Source organism: Anguilla anguilla, chromosome 18 (genome assembly GCF_013347855.1).
Source record: "Anguilla anguilla isolate fAngAng1 chromosome 18, fAngAng1.pri, whole genome shotgun sequence".
Lineage (NCBI taxonomy): Eukaryota > Metazoa > Chordata > Actinopteri > Anguilliformes > Anguillidae > Anguilla > Anguilla anguilla.
Genome location: NC_049218.1, coordinates 16147899 through 16173003, shown reverse-complemented (window position 1 = coordinate 16173003; position 25105 = coordinate 16147899). Strand labels below are relative to the sequence as shown.

Genomic DNA, 25105 nt, shown 5'->3' with positions numbered 1-25105 from the left:
CACTGATGCTTGTTGATAGAAGATTAAATTAAAATAGTCATTTACTCCAACCATTAAATGAAATATATTTGCAATATTCATTAAAAAAAATTCTAATTAATTCCACGAGACAGAATTCCACACACATTTATAGGCAGTATTATGAAAAGAGAATAATGTATTTGACTGGAATATAATCCATCAGGCAGCTAAATTTCAGGTAAGTTTTTTTTTTTTCTCACTGCCCTGGTGAAGATGCATATGCAAGTAACACAATTAGCCACCAAACCCACTGTAGTGCCAGCAGGATTCTGAAGTAGATTAAAAAGCTTTGTGTGAATGCTGCAGGAATACTCCTCCACTCCCAACAATACACATCTTCTCCTGGTAATATGGTTTATTAATCTTCAGAAGCTATTAAAAGAGAATAATACTCTGTGAAGTCATATTTTTTGCGGTTCTCAATCTACATGCTCTCTAATGCAATTTATTTGTGAAAAGTCAGCAGAAATCATGGGATCTGAAAGTAAATCAATTTCACAAAATTGTCCAGAAATGTAATTACTGCATTGTGTACACACATGCATGCGTGTGTGTGTGTGTATGTGTGTTTGTGCGTGTGCATGTGTGTGTGTATATGCGTGTATGCATGCAAACACAATTTTAATAAATCTGCATATATTTGTGTGGGTGTGTGTGTGCGTGAGTGTATGCACATGTGGTTGTGTATCTGTACTTGTTTGCTTGTGTGTATTTGTGTATGCTTGTGTGTGTGTGTGTGTGTGTGTGTGAGAGAGAAAGAGAGAAATAGAGAGAGAGAGTATGCTTGTGTGGTTGTTTGTGTGTTTGTTTACCTGTGTGTATTTGTGTATGCCTGTGTGTACGCAGTGCACGTGTGCACGTGTGTGTGTGTGTGTGTGCGTGTGAATCTGAGTGTATTTTCTTTGTATGCTTTGGACTCTCAGGGATGGCCCAGACCAGCATTACCCACAGCTTGGTGTGTTTAGCGGAAACACTGCACTGGAATCAGCCTACAGCTCCTTCAACCAGGTGCTCATCAAGTTCCACAGCGACTTCTCCACCAGTGGATTCTTTGTCCTCAATTTTCACGGTCAGTTTATCTGCCAGATGAACACCAGTGCTTCTTTAAAGGCCTGCTGTACAAACCCTAAATATCAGTTTGTGTTGAAATTAAGTTAAAAGCAACATTAATCTTGTCTGGTATTAGAAGGATTTGCTTGCACATGAGAGCAGAGGTGCACAGACTTTTGCACCCCATTTGGTTTTTCAGTAACATTAGTTTTTAAATCTTGCCTTGGGGGGAGGAGGCGAGGGTCACATGATGGTGTGGATTTGGGAAAACGTGTGGTACATTTGCATTTTTACAGATTTAAGGGGTTTGAAGATTGCGCCGCCCCAAGAGTCAGCTTATAACTATTATCACTGTTGTCACCCTTGTAACATAACTGAACCTGTACCAGTTACTGTATATCTCCCTCAGTTTCTGGATTATGAAATATTCTTCCGGCTTGTCACAGTCCAATTTCTGTTGGTGTACAGTTGACAGAAGTTGCATTGCTTAGTAAAGTTATATGAACTGAAAATGCACAGGTTTTTTAAGATCTTTTTTTTAATCAGCACTATTTTTTATTTGCCTGAGTGTTTACTGCCTGCTTTTATGTCCGCAAATTGGAGCCCTTAATGACACTAGAGTCAGTTCTTGTTAAGTTTTACAATCCAAATGGAGCTCAGCTACCTCCCACTGTCTTCGTGTTATTTAACCATTCTCTAAATAAATGAGCACAGGCACATGTCTCTTTAAATGAATAATTCCATCCAGTACCCACCAATCTACTTTTGTAAGACCATTTGATTATAACCGCAAAAAATTTGGAGGAATAAAGTAGAACTATTCCTATTTCTACTTCCTATTCTCTCATGAAATGAATTGCTGTTGTTTTGTTTGAAACTGGGAGTTAAGAAGATTGAAGCTCTTCACACGTGTTCTTTTATCATCCTTTAGCTTATCGTCTTAAGAAATGTGCTGCACCTCCTGCAATTGAAGAGGCAGAGCTTATTTCCGAGGATCAGGATTATGAAATAGGTATGTTGTCTCTAATAGCCATTTGGGTGCAATAGGATATGGCACCTGATCCTGCGACTTAGGAACCCCTTTCATAAGTTAGCTTATTAGCTAGTCAGGCATTTTATGTGATATCAGATTTTAGGTAGTTTGCGGTTGCGCATTGTTTGCTTACTTATTTGGCTGTAAAAAAGCAGGAAAAAAGCAGTAAAATAGAAATACAGCTGACTAGCTAGTTTAATAATGCACATACCTTGTAGTCGTGTATGTTTTTAATGTTGTTCTTGATTTCTTTTTTTAGCTGAACTTGACTTAGTCTAACATATTTTGCAGTCATTCCATCATTTAAAATCTGAATAAAAGTCAGTTTTCATACATTTTACAAATATCTTTCCCATTTAATTTTGATCACTTGAATAATATCAGTCTTGTATTTGCTGCTATCCCCTGCACATGAAACATAAAGTTTTGCTCTCCTCCTGCACCTGGGAGGAGCTGTGCATCTTGGCAGATGTGTTATGTGCTGCCTTACCACCACAGGGATGTGTGTATATCATGATAACTGCAAAACTTACATACATACATTCATCCATACATACTGTAAGATACATAAGGTGTGTGATTTCTGCAAATGAAGAAAGGGGACTGGGTTTTAAATTTTTTCACCTCTGATTGCTTGATTTACCCTAGGAGACATTGTGCAGTACCGGTGCCTCCCAGGATTTTCATTGGTTGGAAATGAGGAACTCACCTGTAAGCTTAACTCACATCTGCAGTTTGAAGGCCCGGCCCCTTCCTGTGAGGGTAAGCATGAAGGCTTACCATGTTCCTGTTTCTGATGTTGACTTATTGCAGAGGAAATGGTGATCAGCAGAACATTCATATAGCTGTGAAGTTTTCACATCATCATTACTGGACAGTGCAGTGTCTTGTGAAAGTTGCTCTCATTTTATTTTATTTTAATTTCATTGAATATTAGCATGTATAATCGTGCAAACGTGCCTTTAGTTGATATCACTTTCAGGGCAGTTTGTGAATAAATGCGAATTTTGCAAAAACATGTTTGAATAGAGCATTTTTTTTAGGCATTCATAGGAAGATGTCTAATTGGTGCAATTTAAATTTAGGCCTGTTATTCCTATAATTAGACCATTGATTGAGGCTTTATGGCGCCATACTTCATTTGCACATCTCATTTCTAATTACGGAGGGGATGTTACCGTGAATGGAAGGCGGCATTGAAGTGTCTGTAATGTCGAAAATAAAGTGCTAAGATGCTAGTTTCACCGAGACAGAAACATTGAGAGGCAGAGTCTACCCTAATGGGCCACTTTTTCACAACTACCATGCAAGCAGTACACATTAATGATCCATTCAGCCAGTTTCCACACTGTTCTTGATCATAAAACACATCTTGACCATTTCAGTATGTCGAAACCTTTTTTTTTAGAGGAACTCACTGGGGTAGAAAACTCGAGAGATGTTAAAGCTGCAAACTGCACAGATTACTGCCTCAGGATTCCTGAAAACACCTTTTTAAGAAGCACATTTTAAATATTTTTTCTACAGTATATTTTGTTATTGAAGGCCATGACAGTGATGTACAATAACAGATGCCTGTTTTATGTCCCTTTTATAGCCCAGTGCCCTGCAAATGAAGAAAGGACCACTTCATCAGGGGTGATTCTCAGTCCTGGCTACCCAAGAAACTACCCCAACTCTCAGACCTGCTCCTGGGCTATTAAAGTAAAGCCCAGCTTTACCGTCTCCATTTACGTAGAGATGTTTCAAAGCGAAAAGCAGTTTGACGAACTGGAAATCTTTGATGGTAATGTACAGTTCCTGTGGCATGCCATTTTGTTGTGTGCTGTTTTTTTTTCTTTCTCCCCAAGCAAGGTACCATTTTGCTTGTTACATATATTGGTTCATTGGAATTTTTTTTTTTTTTTTTTTTTTGCTAGGACCCTCTGGCCAAAGTCCCTTGTTAGTGGCGCTAAGTGGTAACCACTCCACCCAGCTGAATTTCACAAGCAAGACAAACCAGCTGTACCTCAGGTGGTCAACAGATCACGCAACCAGCAAGCGGGGATTCAAAATACGTTACACAGGTCTGTCGCCACAACATCATTTTCACTTAACGTCTTGTGCAAGTCCATAATTCCTCATGCCTGACCTTAATGCCTTGTGCCTGACTTAGCCAAAGCCAAATGTATTGCCCATGATGGTTCATAAGAAACGCGACGTAAAGACATATATCTCAGTAGATTGTAGAATAGACGGTATGTGCACAACATGCTTTTTCCCAGGCCCGGTGTCACAAACGATTAATACTCTAGTTTTCTGTCCTCGGAGGCAGTTCCTTTGGATGCAATTTAGGTCAGAGAGTTAAAGGAAGTCAGATTTTTCCAAGTTACCCCTCATTAGACTGAGTCCAGACATGTATACCTCAAGGTATTCTTTTGCAACTGCTCTGTAATAGAGGTCAAAGATCCCGTAATGAATTTTTCCGAATAACTTCCACATCCAGTGCCTGAAAGAGAGCTCTGCAGCACTGATTGAATGTGATTTGGATAGGAAAGTGTTGTCACAGTGATTACAATCTGTCCTCTGTTTGAATATATGGTTCAAAGCCACTTGCTATTTGGATTCAATTTATGTTTGTATGTATTTATTAAATGACTCCCCACTTATCTATACTGTACCATATTATCAACAATATCACAATGAAATCAAATAACAGGAAAAAAAATTACTTATCAAATGAGTCCATTGTTTAGTCAAAGCAACTGTGCAATTTTTACAGTGACATACATACAGCAAATAATTTGTTTGACTGATTTTAATCCATGTAACTTCAGTTCAATAATATGTGTAATGACTTGACTTTGATTTGATGGGTACTGTTTTCAGCTTTAGGCAGCTCTGTGAAAGCATACTGCCAAATCAGCTTTTCTTCCATTTTCAGTTCTTCCCCAGCATCCACTAAGTATAGTACTGTTACCATGGAAATTATTAATCTGGTGTATGCTCAATATTATAAATTACAAATGTTAAATTATAAAGTTAAAATGTGTTGTGCTTTCTCGGTCTTCTGTAATGTGTTGTTTAAAATTTAAATAATGGATTACGTTTGGGAAAACTATATTTTATGGAATAGATGTTGTAAAATTAAAGCTTGATAACAGGTAATTAGTGCAGCAGGCAATCCTAGCTGAGTAAAAAGCATGTTTCTGATATTTTGCACTTGCAGTGTATTCCATGGTGGAATGGGCTGAACTGTCTTGCTTTCATTCCTGCAGACTCCTAAAAGACTTATAAATAATGTAAAGACATGTACAGGAGTCTAACGCACCTCTTCTTGATCTTTAGAATCTTGCTTTGGGAACTCTGTCCAGTCATAAGCTTTTTCTTCTTCTTAAATAGTCCATTGGGCTTTCATCAAAGTAAATTAGGGTGATATACTGCCCCGGGTTTTAACTTGTGGTCTAATCGCCAGCACTGAGACTGAACCTTTTAGTCTCATAAATCCAGTAGATGTACATAATGTTATCTGTCAGTGCTCAGACTAGACAGGAGGAAAAGTCAAACTAGAAATTAGTCAGAAGAACACGGAAAGTGCAGGGAAGCATCATTGGCACCACACCTTGTCCTTGACTGTTATTGCCTGCGTGCCCATGCAGTGGTACTTTCTGAATGAACTATGGCACCAGCAGTGCAGACAGTGGGTAATCACCAAGGTGGCTATCATCTCAAAATCTTTATTGTAACAATGTATTTGTTATCAAACATTTACAAAAGCAAGCTGTATAATGAAACATGGTTTTCTTCTTCTGTGGATAAGAGTGTTTTTATCTTCCTTGTTCAGCTGCATACTGTAGCATAAACAACCTGCCTCGAAATGGGGGAGTCTTCAACAGAACTGGGGAGCAGCCAGGAAGCAGGTTGCAGTACTTCTGCAACAGGGGATACAGGCTGGTGGGCCAGAGCAACGCCACCTGCAACCTGCACCCAAACGGACTGTATCAGTGGGACGCCCCTGCTCCTCTCTGTCAAGGTAATGCAAAGGAGAAAGTTTATTTATAAAACCATGGCTTCATTTAATCTGCTCTGGTGACTCTACTAATGGGATGGAGTTCTTTCAGCATGAGTCCATTATCCCCTGAGGCACGACAGTGCATCAAAGTCTCTTTTGCCAGGTGTATTGGTATCATGAGCTAAATGTTGTTATCGCAGTGTGCCGTGTAGCTTTGAAGGTCACTTGCTTTGTTTTCTGGTCTCACCACCCAACTCAGTACTACTGGCTGAACTGAGACACTGGTCTGCTTTCGGTCTAAATTTATCCTTGAGTTTGGATCTGAGGACAATAAACAAATGCAGAATAAATTCAAGTGCATTAATCTTTTCCCTCCTAGAATTGCTAATTTCAGTGATTGAGTTCTGCGTTTTAGGGGAAAAGCAACACTTGCATTTATTCAGCATTTGTTTATTGTCCTTGGAACTCAGCCCTTATTTTTCATATTATTTGAGTTAGGACATATTGCTCTATTTACTGTTTGTAAAACAACTGCAAAATGGTAGGGAAATATGAAGAATTATGTAAGTTACACACTTGTTAGTCGGCAAGGTTGGCGTAATGAGAGAGCATGCATTTGCATAAAGCAGCACACAATATATTTTATTTTGAGTTCACTTCCTCAGGCAGTAGTAGTTTATATTCGTGAATTCATTGCACTAGCTACTTAAGTGGATATGGGTTTCAGTGTTTTTGTTGAGGGGAGACCATTATCTCATTAGGGACACCAAAGCATAACCCAGCAATCAAGTATTTCTGCACATTAAAATGCTCTGTGTTAATCCAACTCTAACAGTGTTTATGCATTTCTGCACAGTAAAATGCACAGTGTTAATCCAACTCAAACTGAGTTTATGAGAGTCTTCGCTGAAACATGCATAATAGGTTGCAGTACGATTTGTCAGTTTGAATCGCTTAGAATTTCCTGCAAGGAAGTTTTAAAAATCCTTTATTCAGCTCTGAGCTTAGGTACCGTAGTGGAAAAAGCACTTGGAAAGGAAATGTGTGTGTCATTAGGAAGATTTATGCAGAACGTACGTATATTTCAGCAAAATTTCCGATGGTGGACAGGTATTTTGTTATATGAAGGACTGTGGCGCTTGTGAAATGAACAGATGCGAGTGATATCTTAAAAATTGCAGCCACACATGTTAAATATGAGGAGGGAAAAGTAATGGAGGACTTGCAGATTGTGTTTCACTTAGCCAACCAAAAAGCTTCTTGCTTCTCTTAATGAGAAGTGCGCTGTGGCATCCTTGTGGTCCTGTAACTCCTACCATGAGCAGTGCATGCTCCTCGAGTAAAAACCTGGGGCTGTAACTGACACTACAACAAAAAGAGAAGGGATTGATAATTTATGTGTTCCAAAAGGAAAGTTGAAAAACATTGAAAGTTCTTTGCATAAATGGGCTGGCACCTTGGGCAGACTGCTCTTTTTGAACACTACAGCTGGTCATAGCTGGCTGGTGGCTGGGCAAAGCTGGTCTCGAGCTGGACAAAGCTGGTCAAAGTTGGTAGAGTAAGCTGGTGGCCAACCGGTGAACTACTGTAGCTGACCATGTAGGCTGGTCAACCGGGGATCAGCTGGATTACCGACTAAAATTTCACAAAAACACAAATTAAAACATCTTGACCAGATTAGGCTGGTTTAAACTGGAATTTTCAGCAAGATAAGCTTTTTTTAGGGGTGAAAAATATTATTTAAAAATATATATATTCTTGACACAGGATTTGTAAGGCTGTGTATTAAACTACAATTCATACAGTAACTATGAATGCATTATTAATTATTCATAATAAATTCAGACATCCTGTACATACCGAAGCCCAACTTTGTTTCTGAGAATACTGTCAAACACCGCATGTTTTCTTCCATCAATAGTATAGCTTCATGTGCTTTTGGTAAGCCCTGTCTCATCTCACATGCCAGGAAGGCAGTGAATACTTTTACCAGTGGATTCTGAACACACTTTGGGATGTAAGGTTTAAAGGTGGAGGGTTCCTGTCTTAGGTGGCAAAATGTTGTTGTATACCTGGTGTGACGCTCATTCATGTATTATTCCTATGACAATCCAATGACTGCAGTGAGAGACCCAGAATTACAGTGAACACTCCTCACATGCAAGGCATATTTAATTACTTTGGCAAAGTCAAATACTGCAGTAGAAGCAGGTTTTTTTTTGAATGATTGCATCTATTAAAAGGAAGTAAACTGACATCTTACAGTTTTAAAGAGAAAGCTATTTCCTTAATGTTCTTACCTTGGTTATTGTTTACTGCCATAACATTCAAGTCATTTTGCGTGTCTGACTGAGGGTTGTTAAAATGTATGCTAATTAAGTCTAATCCTTTCTGTAACTGGTGAAAGCCATGCACGTTGCAGGATCTCGGGTCATGGAGGTACTGTGGAGACTTCCGTCTCTCTTTAATCATTGGCTACAGCCGCAAGGTTGTGATCCAGTTCAATAATAACAATGTTGCCTCTTAATTAGTCCCATAGCTGTTATTAAAATTAAGAAAATATTTTGCTTGTCCTGTATTTTATTGAGAATACTGTTTATCGTTATGATCTTTACAGCCAGTGAGATTTAGATTTTGAGTGAAAATAAGTCACACTTGTCTTTGTTTAGAAAAAACAACAAAAATATTTGTAATAGGTTTGTAAATGTATGCAAGGCTTAGTTCTTGATTTGGATTACCAAAATTGTCTCACTATTGGGTCATAAGACCCTGTAATTTCCTTGTATTTCCTTTGTTGAACTGATAATATTTATGTTGTTTTTCATTCATTTTAATATATAAATCCCATATTTGTGGTGAATCCCAGGCCTATCATCAGGCTTAACGTTAAAATTAAGGCTGGGGTTTGGAGAATGGCAGGCAATGTGGTTGATACAAGTTCTGGGTTATGTTCAGGTGCTAGGGAATAAAATAATGTAAACCATGTCATTTTGTTGTTGTTGTTGTTGTTTTTATTTGCAGCTATATCCTGTGGAATTCCTGACCCCCCTGGTAATGGTTCATTCCATGGTTTCCAATACACCGTGGGAAGTAAAGTGCATTACCAGTGTAACGAAGGGTACAGGATGGAGAGCAGCCGGTCTCTCAGTGCCGTCTGCCAGGGGGATGGGTCTTGGAGTAACACAGTGCACCCACCGCGCTGTCTGCGTAAGATGCTTAACTATAGCGCTACAACAATTATGCTATATTGAGTAGCTTATGGTGTCAAAATGCTTCTATTTGAGCCTTTATCGTGGTCACCAGAAGGGTATGAAAACCAACAGTGCTAATTGGAAAAGACTACAGTGTGGCTCTGTTCCGACGCATATCACCAGAGGAAACGGATTCCTCTGGAGTGCATTTGAGGAAATGGTTAATGATTAAAATCAGTTTCATTCATGAAATGCCCATACTGATTACAGCACTTTTTGCAGAATGACATGTTTTTAACACCTGGTATAATGAAAAGGTAAAGTCAACAATTCATCTCGAATCCAAACAGCTATAGCTGCTAAAGGGAAGCACGTTTTGTATTCATGGTGCAGAACCATGACTACTTCTTCCTATTTTGTGACAAGTCTGCATTACTGTACTACCTGTGTTATTTGATTATTTGTATGTATGGACATTTTTAACTGCAGAATTTTTATTTATTTATATTATTTATAACCATGTTGTCGTTAGTCACTCAGGGCTTTGATATTCTTATTCTAAAAACTTGCATTTGTACGGTTGTTTAATAAGGGACTCCAATCCGACGACACAATTAAACATCATCTTTTTTCCATTTAAAGAATGCACACATTATGCTTCTCTTTTTTTTCATTAATTGAATTGCATTTGTGAAGTGGCTGTACACAAGGATGACATTAATGCTTGTCTGTTTAATTCCTGCAGCGATACAATGCCCTAGCATCGACACGCTGCTCTCAGAAAACATGGTGTGGCGTGTCATTTCTGGTTCACTGAATGAATTTGGGACCCAGATTATGCTGACCTGTACCCCAGGCTTCTACCTCGGAGGTAGAAGAATCATCAAGTGCTTGGCTAATGGAACCTGGAGTGGTATTGAGGAGAAATCTACCTGCAAGAGTAAGGGTTGCATTCATTGCAGTGCTCATGACAATGAAGCACTTATTGGGGAGGGGAGAGGAACAGCAGCCGTATTTCGGGGCCACGTTCTAATTCGCTGAACCCGACAGCGAATATTTGTGTGGTTTACTTTTCGCTCTGTGTTCCGTGAAACCCCAAAGATATTATCAACTGTCCTTGGTTTATTTCAAAGTATTGTCTGTCTTCTGCTAATAAACAATGTAAATTTAAAGTATCGATTTACACAGATTTCAAAACTACTCTGTAAATTGAGAAGATCATTTCCCCCTCTGCACTGAATCATGCTGCATACTGCACTTCACCTGCATATAATATTTCTGAATAAATCATCAAGCTCTTCAGAAGCAAGAAGTGTCTCCCCCTCAGTAATAATAATAATAATAATAATAATAATAATAATAATGATAATAATAATAATAATAAGGTGGTGCAACATGATGAGATAAATGTTTGTCTGCAGAAATACACAGATTCATTTTTCAGTTCATGACTTGCAAAGTATGTGAGATTGCCAAGCAAAAAGGCGTCAGACTGTCACTTGATAAACCAAATCCTGCAGTGCCTTTTATTAAGTCTCTGTGTATTTTTGCCCTGATCTGTGTGTAATCCCTTGGATTAGGTGTGAATTCACAAGGAGGGCCGAGAACATGGTACTGCAGTCCTGTTTCATCTGTGCAAATATCAGTAACCAATATTGTAATGGTGAATTATCCAGAGAAAAACACCAAAGCTAATGGGAGGACAGAGAGTAAATGTAAATACTGGAATCGGGGAAGAATTAATATTTCATGTGTTTATATGTCATGGTAAAGATGCCAATGAGCTTCAGTTGCTCTAGCCTGCCTTTCCAGATATCCAGTAGGATTTTAAATGCAAATAAATGTATCGAGACGTATGTATGTAAACATGGTGAAGACATCTACAGAACAATTACTCCGCTAATCATAATTGTAATTGTATGGTATTAGTTAGAATGATTATAGACAATAGAGAACATATTAAATATTGAAATATGCTATGAACTACACACAGTTATTTTGCATATTGTAAACAGAGTAAATATATTTTATTTGAGTATTACTGTTTGTGGCTGAGGATCAAGGATTAGGAACATCTGCATTCTAGAAACTAGCTAGAGAATCAGGTGCATCAGAGAAAACACATTAAAAAATAATCATCGCACTTGAACAGTCCTGCAAATGGAAATTCACCAATATCTGAATATCTTGACTCTTTTACTTAACACTCTTAACTTCCTGTACTAGACGTTCACTAGAATAACATGCTAACATTTACCTCAGTGAACTTTTACCAGTTCTATTCAATTGTTTTCTATTAGAAAATTAAGAAAGTTACAATTACTTAATCTATCATCAGAGATTATGCTTGTTTTTTTTCTTTTTTTCAGAATGGTAACAGTATGCATTTAGTTTTAGTACTATAAATAGCCAGCTTCTAAGTTATTATGAGACAATAAGGAAAATATGAACAATTATAACACAGTAATAAGCTTAAAAAGGTGAAGTCACTCATACTTCAACGTTTTAGAAATATATAGAATTATCACTACATACAAAAATCAATGTGTTGAAAAATGGAAGAATGGATGACATTCCAGGGGTGTGTATGTGTGTGTGTGTGTGCGCATGCATGTGTGTGTCGTCTCCCTCCAGATAACCTCTATAGAATTGCTTCCATTTCTCTAATATACAGCATTTGAGTATAGTTTGCTTTCCCACATGGTTGTGCGTCATTCATTCATTAGAGAGTTTGTCGGCCGTAACTGAAAACCTTTTTCCTTGACAGAAGAATATGAAACTGTCATATTATTCAGGATGAGGAGCACGCTAAGATGAGAACATCACAAATTCAGATGCGTTGTTTTGAAATTTGTGTGCTTCTGTTTACGCTTCTTTACGATTTACATAAATTGAAGCAGTTTCCTCATATTTATGTAACCTTGCTCATTATCTTTATTCTTTGTTCTCCTGAGCAGGAAAATGATACATTTTATTTATTTTCTTTTTAGTAATTTCTTGTGGGGACCTTCCCTCTCCACCGAATGGCAACAAGATTGGCACCTTGTCCACATTTGGCGCCACGGCGATATTCACGTGTAACACAGGCTACACGCTGTCAGGATCACACGTGAGAGAGTGTGGAGCAAACGGACTGTGGAATGGAGTGGAAACAAAATGTCTGGGTAATGGCATCAGTATCATCTTAGCATCCATTTAGCTTTTTGTTTACACTGCATTATAGGTTTTCACCCTTACCACTCTTAACCGGTTTCCTTTGATGCATATCATTTAGCCAGGAGCAGAGAGACAGGCAGAAACACAGATGGGTTTCACTTAAAGTATGTCCATGCATGGACTCCCCACCCCCCACTCACATTTGTGTTATAATACTCTATCAGCCAGCTCCATTATGTGTTGAAAATGCAAACACAAAAATAACTTTATTCAAATTGAGAAAATAAACAAACTGAAGCAGCTTAGTGTCCACTTATTTTAGACACAATAAAATAACAAAGTTTTGCATTAATGATGAGAACGTCTATTCCATAAACCGTCAGTCTTAACAATTGTTTAGTCAACTTTAACGATCCTTTACAATCACTTTTACTGACATTTAAAAGGGGTTCATTAAGCCACAAAAAATGTGTCTGTTTACTTATTTCCAAAATGATGTATGGTAAAATAGCATTTATTTTTTATGTAAAGTAAGTTATTGTTAATCAGGAGAGAGGGAACATTGAAAAGGGTTTACTCACAAGTTGCTTTCTGATTGCCAGACTAACAAACAGAAAGCAACTAGAACAAAGATGCCCAATTACTCTAGTTTGTTAGCTACCTAAATATAGATGACGATTCTTACATCAGCAACAGGGACACTGAAAATATCCAGGAAATCAGTAGGATTGGAACAATTCAGTCATATGTATACATAGCAAGGTATTCATATTTGGCAGTCAATCACTTGTAATCAGCCTATACTACCATTCTTACAAAGTAAATAACAAAGTTGAATAGCTTGCCGGCTAGTTTTCTTTGCTTTGATAATTAAATCATCTAAGTCCATATTCTTTTACCTCTAACTTTTTGAATAGACTGGCTTACATTCTTTGCATACAATCCACAGTAGTATGTTTATAATGCTGCCTAGTTTGTGCATCCTATTTTATGAGCGTAATGTTAATTGACCTTCTGTACTATTAATGAGTATATATATTTACTGAGTGCTCCTATGTTCAGTTTAAATGGCAGATTATTAGACTCCTGTAGGTCTCTGGATTAAGGGAGTGTACTGAAAACTGCAAGTGCTTTGAGAAAAGCTTTATAAGTAATGTTTATTTATAATTAATAATTTATGTGTCGATGTTTGCATTTGTCTGTTATATATATATGTATATACTTTTTTTTTTTTTTTTTTAAAGATTGCAACAAATAAATAATTGCAAATATCAGCATTAGTCTTCCTGTGAATGAATCGTGGAATTCTGTTGAATTATGTCAAGCTTGTATAGAAGAGCCAGAGGGTATATTAACATGGTGTAATTTGTGATGATTTATTTCTGTCTCGTAGCGGGCCACTGTGGTTCTCCTGACCCAATCACAAATGGTCACATCAGTGGAGATGGTTTCAGTTACCGGGACACGGTTGTCTACCAGTGCAACCTGGGGTTTCGACTAATTGGCACCTCCGTTCGGATTTGCCAGCAGGATCACAAATGGTCAGGACATGCACCCGTCTGTGTCCGTAAGTTACGCTCTTTTTTTAAAGATTGAGGATGGATTCATTCATATTCCAGTGCAGTTTGTACATCACAGTGACTGGCATTTTCTTAGTATTTAAGCCTTTAAAACCAGTCAGGGCCAATAGGTGCGATTCATGAAGGTAGCCAGAGGGGCAGATCTGTTGTAAAGCTTTCAAGCTGTACATTCCATGTTCACATCACAAATACTATTCAGTGCTGTAACGAAAATGATACAAATAATCACAATAACCCTATTTGCTGAAAATGGCAAAATTCTCATAATCTATGTATATCTACAATGTATTCCATGAATAAACCATGACTAGAGTTTAAAGTAGTTTTGGGAACGTTTACCAATAAGCACCACTTTCCCAGAACAAAATACATATTAGGGGTCACACATAGTTTGGCAATTTTCAAGACTTGCATTCCTATACCAATCTTTCTATATATTTCAGTGTTCTGTGCTAATGTAGATAAATGAAGGACAGTGCCAGTTCACCCTGCTCTTTCTGATGCACTGACAGAGCAAGGAAATGGCCCTACAAGAACTATGAGACATTCCATGCTGGGAGAAAAGATAAATAAATTATAAATACAGTCTTTTTTGGGTGGTTTCCTTCAGTAAAGTAACTCTGTTCTGTTCTCAGCAATTACATGTGGTCACCCTGGCAACCCTGCACATGGACGTACCAATGGGAGCGAGTTCAATCTGAACGACATTGTCAACTTCACCTGCAACACTGGCTACCTGTTGCATGGTGTCGCACGTGCTCAGTGCAGGGCGAACGGCCAATGGAGCAACTCTCTCCCAGTCTGCAGGGGTACGAACCTTTAAGCGCTGCTTTTCCTGTTTATACACAGCCCTTCTCTCTCACTTATCCCTCAAGACCTTACAGGACAAATACATCATCTGGAGAGAAAAAACACTTGTCTGATTGTCTGTCCCCATCCTTCAGTGGCCTACAACATGAGTCATACCACTGTGCGAGAAACTCCAGGTCTCGTATCCAGGTTTTAAATTTGAAATTCAGACGGTTGCACCAAAGCATGTCTGCCATTGCTTCAGAATTTTCGAACATGAAGCGAGTCTAACTGGTTGGATGTTTTCAACTGAATAATTCATTAATGTGAATGCGATTTAAAGGAATGAGATATGTGGTCGGAATGTCATATGTGTGTTTGATATACGTATGCTAGCTTGGTGGATATCCTACTGAGGTTTGCTGTGGTCCCTGCACTTCTCAGATGTTTGCTTGCATGATTCAGTCCCAGAATTCTCAGCATAGTGTCTATTATTATTAACAAATTCAGTACAGTGTAGTTTAGATGAGCATAGACTGTATATAGCTAATCTATAATGTCCTCTTTAAAATTTAATTTGCCACATTTTTACTCTGGGTAAGTAGTCCTATCGTTTATTAGTTTAGCTGTACAAGAACTGCATTGCAAAATCAGAATTCGCTAGAGTGAAGATTTGGTTACTGGGAGGAAGTCTCAGATACATGTACAGCATAGGCTGTTGGATCCTTCAATTGGTAGATATGTCAAGAATATCAGCCAGTCATTATTTGCACCTATGTTTCACAGTGTCCTTTTTGCGACTCAGTCCATAGCAACAGTAATCCGCCATGGTCTTGCCGATCCGTATAGTGCTATCACAAGTTTGCACCCTCCCTCGGAACGCTGACACACTCTGTGACATAAGACGTTCTGCACTGCTTGACATTCCTCGCGCAGTAATAGCTTACCTAAAATTTTTCTCTTCTTAAGCCTGCCACCTGAATAATGGTGTCTTAAAGCAAAAGCAGGGCATACCAATAACTAGTGCCAATTAGCAATTGTTTGCCCCCTGCCCCCCAGGTTTAATTGACTGCTGAACCTTGGCAGCTGTCACTGAAGGAAACCAATCTGTTTTTTTGGTTTTTTTTTCCTTGGATCTGATTTCAACTTTTGTCTCTTTCTGGTGAAGGGTAATGAATGTAAGCCAGTAGTGTCAGGCAGGAGCAGCCAGTTCCATCTCACTGTTTTTTTCTGTCTTGCACAGTGAGAAATAAAGAGCAGTGCACATACATGCTGCGTAAAATCATTACTACATCTTCGTTATTAATGATATTTGCTGCAATCGCTTGGTGACTGACCAAACAAGGTCTAATTGAGTCATTTCATTCAATGTCATGCCATTACATCACAGCAAGGATGAAAGACGGAATGACATCATGCAGAAAACAGCTGTTGGAACGGTCCACTGAGAGAATGCATTTTAAAGCAGACCTGAAACAATCATGATGGGCTGAAATCACACAAGGGCTTCTGCCGTGATTGTGCAGTTTGGCTGTCCTTTCTGGATTCCCCGGGTTTTCCTGTTATTTGTTCTGAAGGTCCCTGTTGCTTTCTTTGCCCTGCAGTGGTAAACTGCTCAGATCCAGGCTTTGTGGAGAATGCCATTCGTCATTCCCAGCAGAACTACCCGGAAAGCTTCAGCTACCAAGCCAGTGTGATGTATCACTGCAAGAGGGGCTTCTATCTGCTGGGTTCATCAGTGCTCACCTGCCAGTCAAACGGTTTCTGGGACCGATCACTTCCTAAGTGCCTTTGTGAGTAATGTGCTGTTATTGTCTCAATAGAAAAAAGCAGTATTTGCAGTTTAAATGCCATTTCAAGCAGCACTGTTGTTGGTGGAAGACAAAAGTGGCAGTGTTGCTAATGGGGAAATGATGACTCTCTACAAAAGGTGGTCCTGATTAGATAGACAGTAGTATTGGATAGCTCATGTCTAATGGAGGTCAGTAGGAAATGCACATGAACAGAGACTAATTTACTTCATGAAGTTAGTACGAACCTAGTATGAAGCTAGCACTAAGCTACCATGAAATTAGGAAGTACAATACCAAGTTTCTACAGTTGGCATGTGCCAGATAGAGTGCTATTCTATTTTTAAGTTGATTTCTTTCATCAAGTTGCCATGATGTCAAGGTTGCATTTTCATTCAGCTATTTTCTTGACAATCTTGGAATTACGACAAAAATATTTTCTATCACTCACTCATATTCATTACGCGAGGAAAATAGCCGAGTAGATTGGAAAATCCAAATTACTTTAACTTCCCATTCATGCTACTGCCTTTGCATAACCTTGGAGATTCACTAATGCAGACGGAAGTACCAGAGCTCCATGTTTCTATTTGTGTCCACTTTGCTATTCTTCTTTCTCCCCCTCCAGCCATTTCCTGTGGTGATCCTGGCACGCCGCCCAATGCCGCCATGTCAGGGAGGAAGTTCACCAATGCCGCTGTGGTACATTACTCCTGTAGCCAGGGAAGAGTGCTGGTCGGCAACGCCACTCGGGTCTGCCTACAGGAGGGGCACTGGAGTGGATCTCCACCCTACTGCTCAGGTACCAAGAGCTTTGGTTCTTACCAAGGCTTTAGCTCGCCTTCTGAATGCACCGTATTGAATGTCCCTTGTGGGTTATTGCATTTTGTGATGGACCAAGCTGATGATATTGGAGTTGTATGGATTGTATAAGAGTGATTTACATTAATGTGGAATAATCATTGGGTTTTTGGTTGCTGTTGTCATGCATCTCTTTGAGGAGCTGTGTTCTCTCTTTGGACCAGGCGGGAGCCCTGGTTTCTGTGGGGACCCCGGTGTCCCTCCTCATGGCTCCAGGCTGGGAGAGGAGTTCAAGCTGAAGAGTCTCCTGAGGTTTACCTGTGAGACAGGCTACACTCTGATTGGCTCAGCGGAGCGCACCTGCCTCTTCAACGGGTCCTGGAGTGGGACACAGCCCATGTGTGAAGGTAAGAGTCCCCACAGGGCACAGAGAAGCCCTACACAGGGTACAGACAGGCCCCGCACAGGGTAGAGACAGACCCCACATAGGGCACAGAGAGGCCCTACACAGGGTAGAGACAGACCCCACACAGGGCACAGAGAGGCCCTACACAGGGCACAGTGCAGCCCTGCACAGGGTAGAGACAGACCCCACACAGGGCACAGAGAGGCCCTACACAGGGCACAGAGATCCCAGAGATACAGTATACAGTCTGTATATGTCTTGTCAATATGTTCCGCACATGAATCACATTGCTATTTTTGATTCTCTACATTTTGATCATTCATTCATTTTTACACATTTCTGCAAGCAGAAATATGCCATTTTTCTCTACCACCCTGGAGTCAGTTAGTGGGTTCCCCCACACTCTCTGAAACCATTGGGTCAAGATGTATGGCAAAGTACAGTTCCCCGGTGTTTGTCTCACTACCTAAATGAACCCAGAGCTTTTTACTGCGTGGTGCCACAATCTCATATCCATTACACTCTGTTAACAGCACTTAGACAGTTACAGAAATGTGAAATGGGAATGTGTTTAAGTCCAAAGGTACTTGAAATGAGTCTTATTCCCTAAATGAAGCTTTTATTTTTTAAAACATCACTACACTTAAGTAGGTTGTTACATTTTTTGTTAGCAGTGGTAGATTCATTCAAGTTTTAGAATGTACCTTTTTAAAATTCCATTGCGCTTGGTGAATTCCCATTTGTTTCCATAAAGCATTTCACAAATTTAATCATTTCAAAATTGCAGATACAGGAAGCCAAAAGCACAAATACTTTTTTCTTTCCATTCTTCAAGAGCAATTTGTCTAAATATTAGCAAGTGCTATCCTAGCAAGCAGATTATTACATGTATCATGCTCTCGGTATTTGTAGTATCATCTGCATTTGGTGGGGAAATCTTTTCTTTAAATGTGTTGCCGCATCCCTCATTATCTCTTATTATAGGTAAGCAAGTTTACCTATTCTAGAATACAGATGCATGGTTCATTAGTCATTATATATAACAAGCAAACATAATTATACCTCTGTGCTTTAGGAAATCGAGCAAGTTAATTTTAACCCATTCCCCTGCCTGATTAGAGATCTTTCGACCATAAAATTCCCCAATAAAATAACACAATCCTGCTATTATCTTTCACAAGGGCCAAAAAATACAATACACTGAAACTGAAAAAACAAATAATTTATCTGCAAGGCTGAATCTAATGACCAGATATGCCACACTAGAGTACCTAACATGGCTACAGCGAATCCTTCGGTGAAACCAGTTCCCCTGTTAGTTCTACTCTGGCATTCAACAGAAAAAGTTGAAGCCTTATTCTTAGCATTCCATTCTTAGTCATAACCTTCAACAACCAATAAGTAGAGGACATCAATTTTAGCTTTTATTATATATACATATGCTGTGCCAAAGCCACGCACAGATAAGTGTTGCTTGTTTGCCATAAAGCATCTTTGCCTGAATCAAATATTGATTATGAATATAATTTGTGGGTGTTTCGAGCAAAAAAATGTTGATGTTATTACTTGTTATGTATGCCAATTACCGAAATACTCTACTTTCCTGTGAAATTCTGTAGGGGAAGCATTACCAGGGTCACATGAAGTGCATTTGCATGCTCTGGTGGATTCAAACCTTCTCTCTTGGGAAATTAAGAACAGTCTTCAAATTTGAAAATATGTCCTTTCCATGGGCATACATTTGGAATGTGCATTTTCATTGTTATCAGAAGGGCCTGTTGCAAAAGCAAAAAGTACATCAACAGATTTTTAGTGCTACAGTCTTCTCCCAATGTTATTTATTTCAGCATGTTTATATTTCCCTCAAGCTGACCTTTGAGAGCAAGTGATGGACTATGCAAATGAGAGTGAAAACCCAGGAGGGTGCCGCTATATAAATCACCATATATGGTTGTAAAGCATATGACAATCTTGTCAGCAGTTAACTTGAGCTTGATCACCCTTCATGCCGAGTATAACTGTTCTTAATCATGAGAAAAATGCCAGGACAATCCATTTCTAATCTAGACTGTGAGAAATATATGAAAAGACATGATATTGTATCTAACTGTAAATCTAAACCAAGATTTAATCACCCTTTGGACAAAAATTCCTATTTCCTAGAGGTCTCACAGATTTTGGCTTCGGTCAAACATGAGTTTTGTACATCATGGAGATTTAAAGAAATATAACTATGATAAACCGGAAATGGCTGTCTTTCAAAGTACAACCTTTTCATGCAAATGTGGTACAAAAAGTCTACTTAAAGTGACAGTTAACTATCTGGAGTTTTTTAAATATTATTTCAATTTCAGTGTATGTTTTCCAGTGGACTATGTGGGGTTTTTTTGTATCCAATGGAGATACTTCCTTGAGATATTTACGGAGGTTACTGACTACCTGTCAGTTTTACAATGGTTGCTACTGGGACATTCAGTGTTTGGAGTTTAAAGTAAGGAAATACGCCCGAAATAACTCCAAAGCAGCTTTGTGCAGCAACGTTTTGCCTCCAGAGGTTGTACGTGTGTATATTACTGGATTATTCTTCAAAAATAACATTCAAACTTATTTTCAGTGAGAATTATTTCTTATGGTATAGGTGACCTGCGAAGAAAATAACTACCAGCATGATATAACTGATATTTATGTTTTAATTGTGAATCAAATGAATTTCATATGTACAACCTCTGGAACCACAACATTGCTAATATACTAACTGCTTTTTTGAGTTACTTGAAACATATTGTCTTGCTTTAGGCCACAAGTACCCCTAATGATGCCAGCTGGCAGGTCTTAAGAAACTTGTGTAAATATCTAAAATAAACTTCATTGCATATAAAACTGTCTGCGTCAATTGAAAACATAATGAAATAATATTGAAACTCCCAGAAAGTGAACTGTCACTTGCTGTACTGTAAGTATTTGCGAATGTTAACTTATGCCAGTGGTCTGCCATTAAGGAGCATTAAATGTACATGAACTCACTTTAATATACTCAAAGTTTTATTTTATGCTCCACCATGTTCAGCAATTTCAGAAGACATTGAAAATACTTTTATAATATGGGGGTTATTTTACTATGCTAAAAAGAAAAAAAGTCAAAGGACCCATATTGCTTACGGGAAATCCATAAAAATGTATTATTTAGAGGGCATTCATAATTGAGTAAGGGGTTTAGCAGTTGCTGTAAGAGACTTAAGATGGATCACTATTGGGGAAATTCAAAGGATACGTCAGGGCAGCGTTTCAGTGCTACAAATAAAGCCGCGCAGGTAGTAAATGGACGTTGCACTGCATGGGGGACTATGAGAATGCTGACGCTTTGAAATAATGAGTTTCTATGTGGAAATATGCCTGATGGCCACAGATGCTTCCCCTGAACACATAATTAACTCTTTACTGAACCCGTTTTTCTCTGTTGACTAAAAAATTTGTCATTGAAAATTATAATGATTGTGTCTTTATAGAACAGCTACACAAGAGACTGAAGATAATTGTAAATAATGATAATAATAAACAGATTCCAAAGTTCAGTGTTCATTAGTATATTCAAGCAATTAATCTTTTCATTTCTGCACTAATGTTGAACTGAAGATTGGGGGGTATACTTATGGATGATGGTGTGTTGTATTTTTTCTAAGATATTATTAACACCCTGTGATTCACGAAAAGAAAGGATTTGCTCAGTCAAGTAATACATTAGGCTTATGTTCAGTATGTGCAAAATCCAGGCTGAAAATTTGGTGTGATGGAGCCTTTGAGGGATTGTATCTATTTTTTTTCTCTCTCTCTCTTTCTCTTTTTCAAAAATCGAGTACTGGTTGTTGGTGTTTTCTGTTGAGTACAGCTGATGAAATGTACTCAGGCACAATGACTGCAGTGGCTGCAGTGCAGTATTTGGTGAAAAGCAGTACAGTGGCTGCAGTGATGAGCCTGGCCTAGAAATATTACTGGAAATTCCAAACAGGGAGGGGAAGAGAAGAAGACTATGATGACAAATTAAAAACATGAAAGAAAAAATTATTTTCAAAAAGAATAAATGTTGCATTGCCCTAGGAAACTAGTCATATGAAGGCCAAGAAGATTCACTGTACTGATGTTCTCTTAATTGTTTGATACATAAATGTGTTACTACATAATGTCTAAACTCATATAAAGGAAGTTTATAAAGTAGATATCCAAGTAGGAGACTGACAACTTCATTTTTTGTGTGTTCATAACTATTCTGTGTAGTCATAGCACATAGCCCTCATAAAAATATAATGAATAAAATATAAGATTTCAATTATTCACATATATGCCCTTCTGTCACAAGCCGTGATTTTAAAAAGGCATAATTATTGCTTTTATTCCATTAGTTTAGTTTATATATGCCAAAATGAAGTGAGTCTTTTAAATCCTGACACCCATTTTTTGGTATTGTTGAATATTAAGTCACTAATGAGCCATCTTTATGGAATATTGAAATATGTAAATGTGGATAAGGGAATTTTTAAATTATATTTTCTTTTTTTTGTTTTACTTTTGAGCAACATATGTATATATATAAAATTCTAATATCTAATATGTCATATTCTTGAGCAATAATCAGTATGATTAATTTCATGATGACTAAAGCGAACGGTAACCTAATGGCAATTCAGTGAGACACTTGTTAGTTTTCATTTTTGTAATTGGTTTATATTTATAATGGGATCTCATTTGATTTATTGTTTTTTTTTTTTTGTTTTTTTTTTTTCTAAAGTAAGACAACATACTTAAATACTGACAGACATAAGTTGCAATGGAAATCTTTAACTAATTGCTGGAGATCAATAGGTGTTTGAATATAAAAGTTTGAAAAAAAAATCTGCTTTTGCTCTTTTATGCTAGCGGTGTTAAGCATCGACTATGTCAGGGCACAGTTTACACTGCAGGTTCAGCAAACTGTTCTTCATTAGTTGATTTTTTTGTAAAGTCATATCCCGCAGGTGCATTAACTGAACTCATTGAACCAGATATGTGTAAAAAAGGAAAGAGGGAAACAGAAACAGGTTCATGGTGTCAGAGGAAAATAAAACTAGGGACTAGGCTTGCATTTGACCAGTGGTTTACAGACTACAGTGGTTTTTCATTTGCCTAGCGGTGTCCTGTGGTAACCCTGGCACACCCGCCTACGGGAAGATCGTCTTCAGCGACGGCATTCTCTTCTCCAACTCGGTGACGTATGCCTGTTGGGATGGATACAAGACATCAGGACTCACAACCCGACACTGCACCACCAACGGCACCTGGACTGGATCCGCCCCAGACTGCACGGGTCAGGGCTCTGTCTCGTCTCTCACTCAAAAACACTTTACACACAAATTCTTTTTTTCCAATGATATGTAACCATCTATTTGCAGTTTGTAAGTTTGGACTTGATTTTCCAAGCTATGCTTCTGCTGACTGCATTGTGCTGGATATTTGAACCATACTGGCTTGAACTGCCACTTACAACTGGGAAGAGTTTTATTGATTTCAGGAATCAGGCGGATTGATCTTGTGGTTATGTACAGGAGAATCTCCAGACCCTGTGTTCTCCAAGGGTTTGAGCTGAAATGGAAGCCTCTTGTGAAATATACCACTGTTAATATTACCCTACTACCATGTCAATATATTGTGTGAAATGCATTAATCAGCTGCACATTAATCAACAACTCCTAAAACATTATTTGCCCTCGTTTGCAGTGATCAGCTGTGGAGACCCAGGTCCAGTGGCAAATGGGATTTATATTGGAAGTGAATTCACATTTAATAAGACGATAAAATATCACTGCAACCCAGGATACATCATGGAGCCTGTAGGATCTTCCACTTTACTCTGCACCAAAGATGGGACCTGGAATCAGACCAAACCCAGCTGCAGGGGTAAATACACAAATGCATACTAATTCATAATGGGGAGAAACCTGCTGTACGTTTAAAGCAAGCGTAGTGGAGAAATATTGATTGTTTCCAGAGGGAATTTGTGAAAATGCGCACGGGTGTTTTAACATATTTTAGAGCAGCACTAATAAGGTATATTTCAGGGCCCAGACAGTTAGCCCACCTGCCTGGTGGCATAGCCTGATTTATTTCCATATGGGCCAGTAAATCACGTCACCACTGGCTCAGCAGCCCTCTAAAAACATTCATATTTATTGTTCTACCTCGAAAGAAATAAGGGGAAACAATCACAGAAAAGGACGAGCTTGTGAAAAAGGGTATGAAATACAGGAGGGTGGGCAGGTATGAACTTACCACCATTTTTAATTTTTACATCTTATCTAAATCTGTTTGCTTGCTGTGTGTAGTAAAAGCTAGACGGAGGTGATTTGCTGACGATCATTCACAGCACTACAGGAAATCTACAGAATCTGAGTACCACTCAGGCCGAAACGTGGGCCAGTGCTTATTTCCTCTGTATCTTACAAAAGCAAGTGGCCCAGCAAGCCATTAAAAAAATGTGTCTTATTGTCAAACCATGCATTTATTATGCCTTCTTTATTCATAAACAGTTTAATGGGCACAGTGTACCTATAGTAATTATCAAGATGAAAACATTAGCTGTGTTCTTGAATTTCCAGTTTTCAGTTTTGTGAAGTGGTTGAAGTCCCTTCCCTATTGTACTGCAGACAAAATGATGACTGCTGTACACTGAAAGGCTGTTATCCATGCAGAATGTAACATCTCTCTTAGCAGATGTCAGGCTTTAAATGCACCAGCAAAAGATTCACCAAGTTAGTGTCAGGATGTAGACAGCATGTGGAGGTCTCTCCCCAGCAACATAATGACAGGTTTGGAATAAATGCACTTCATATATAATTTCACAGAATACTGCTTTAGCAGAGGAGGAACTACAATGTTGAGCTGTATAACCTAATATGAAATTGAATTCTACATATCCTGCTAATCTTGTGCTTTTATCCATTATTATACTTTTTGCTATGTATTTTTAAGACTTTTCCTTTACTTGATTTGGCTCTGTATTCCATAATTTTTGACTTGCAATTAAACAACGGTTAAAGTGCATTTTATACTTTTCAGTTTCACCGTGTAGCAATTACAGCACTTTCTATACATAGCCCCCCTAGTTCAGGGTACCTTAATGTTTGGGACAAATTGCTTCATCAGGTGGGATCAGTTGCTTCCTTAGTGAAGGAATAAGAGAGCTTCCAGTATCTAGTCTTGATTCTAAGCTTTTCATTGATTTTGGAATCTGTTATTGCCGTTTGTTTCCATGAGGACCAGAGGCTGA

General features: G+C 38.4%; 1 protein-coding gene across 3 annotated transcripts in view; it reads left to right on the top strand.

The window, feature by feature from the left end:
- Positions 1–25105, top strand: part of csmd1a (CUB and Sushi multiple domains 1a) — a 500723-nt gene that overhangs the window by 462544 nt on the left and 13074 nt on the right. For 2 of the 3 annotated variants that reach the window (XM_035400756.1, XM_035400757.1), the window contains exons 44-59: positions 945–1090; positions 2003–2083; positions 2753–2866; positions 3702–3890; positions 4024–4170; positions 5928–6116; positions 9117–9302; positions 10032–10226; positions 12277–12450; positions 13836–14009; positions 14658–14831; positions 16416–16604; positions 17230–17403; positions 17627–17809; positions 22970–23146; positions 23557–23736. In XM_035400756.1, the coding sequence (XP_035256647.1) occupies positions 945–1090; positions 2003–2083; positions 2753–2866; positions 3702–3890; positions 4024–4170; positions 5928–6116; positions 9117–9302; positions 10032–10226; positions 12277–12450; positions 13836–14009; positions 14658–14831; positions 16416–16604; positions 17230–17403; positions 17627–17809; positions 22970–23146; positions 23557–23736 (2672 nt within the window). Of the gene's footprint in view, positions 1–944; positions 1091–2002; positions 2084–2752; positions 2867–3701; positions 3891–4023; positions 4171–5927; positions 6117–9116; positions 9303–10031; positions 10227–12276; positions 12451–13835; positions 14010–14657; positions 14832–16415; positions 16605–17229; positions 17404–17626; positions 17810–22950; positions 23147–23556; positions 23737–25105 lie in introns of those variants that run through there. The other variant, XM_035400759.1, reaches the window with a different exon arrangement.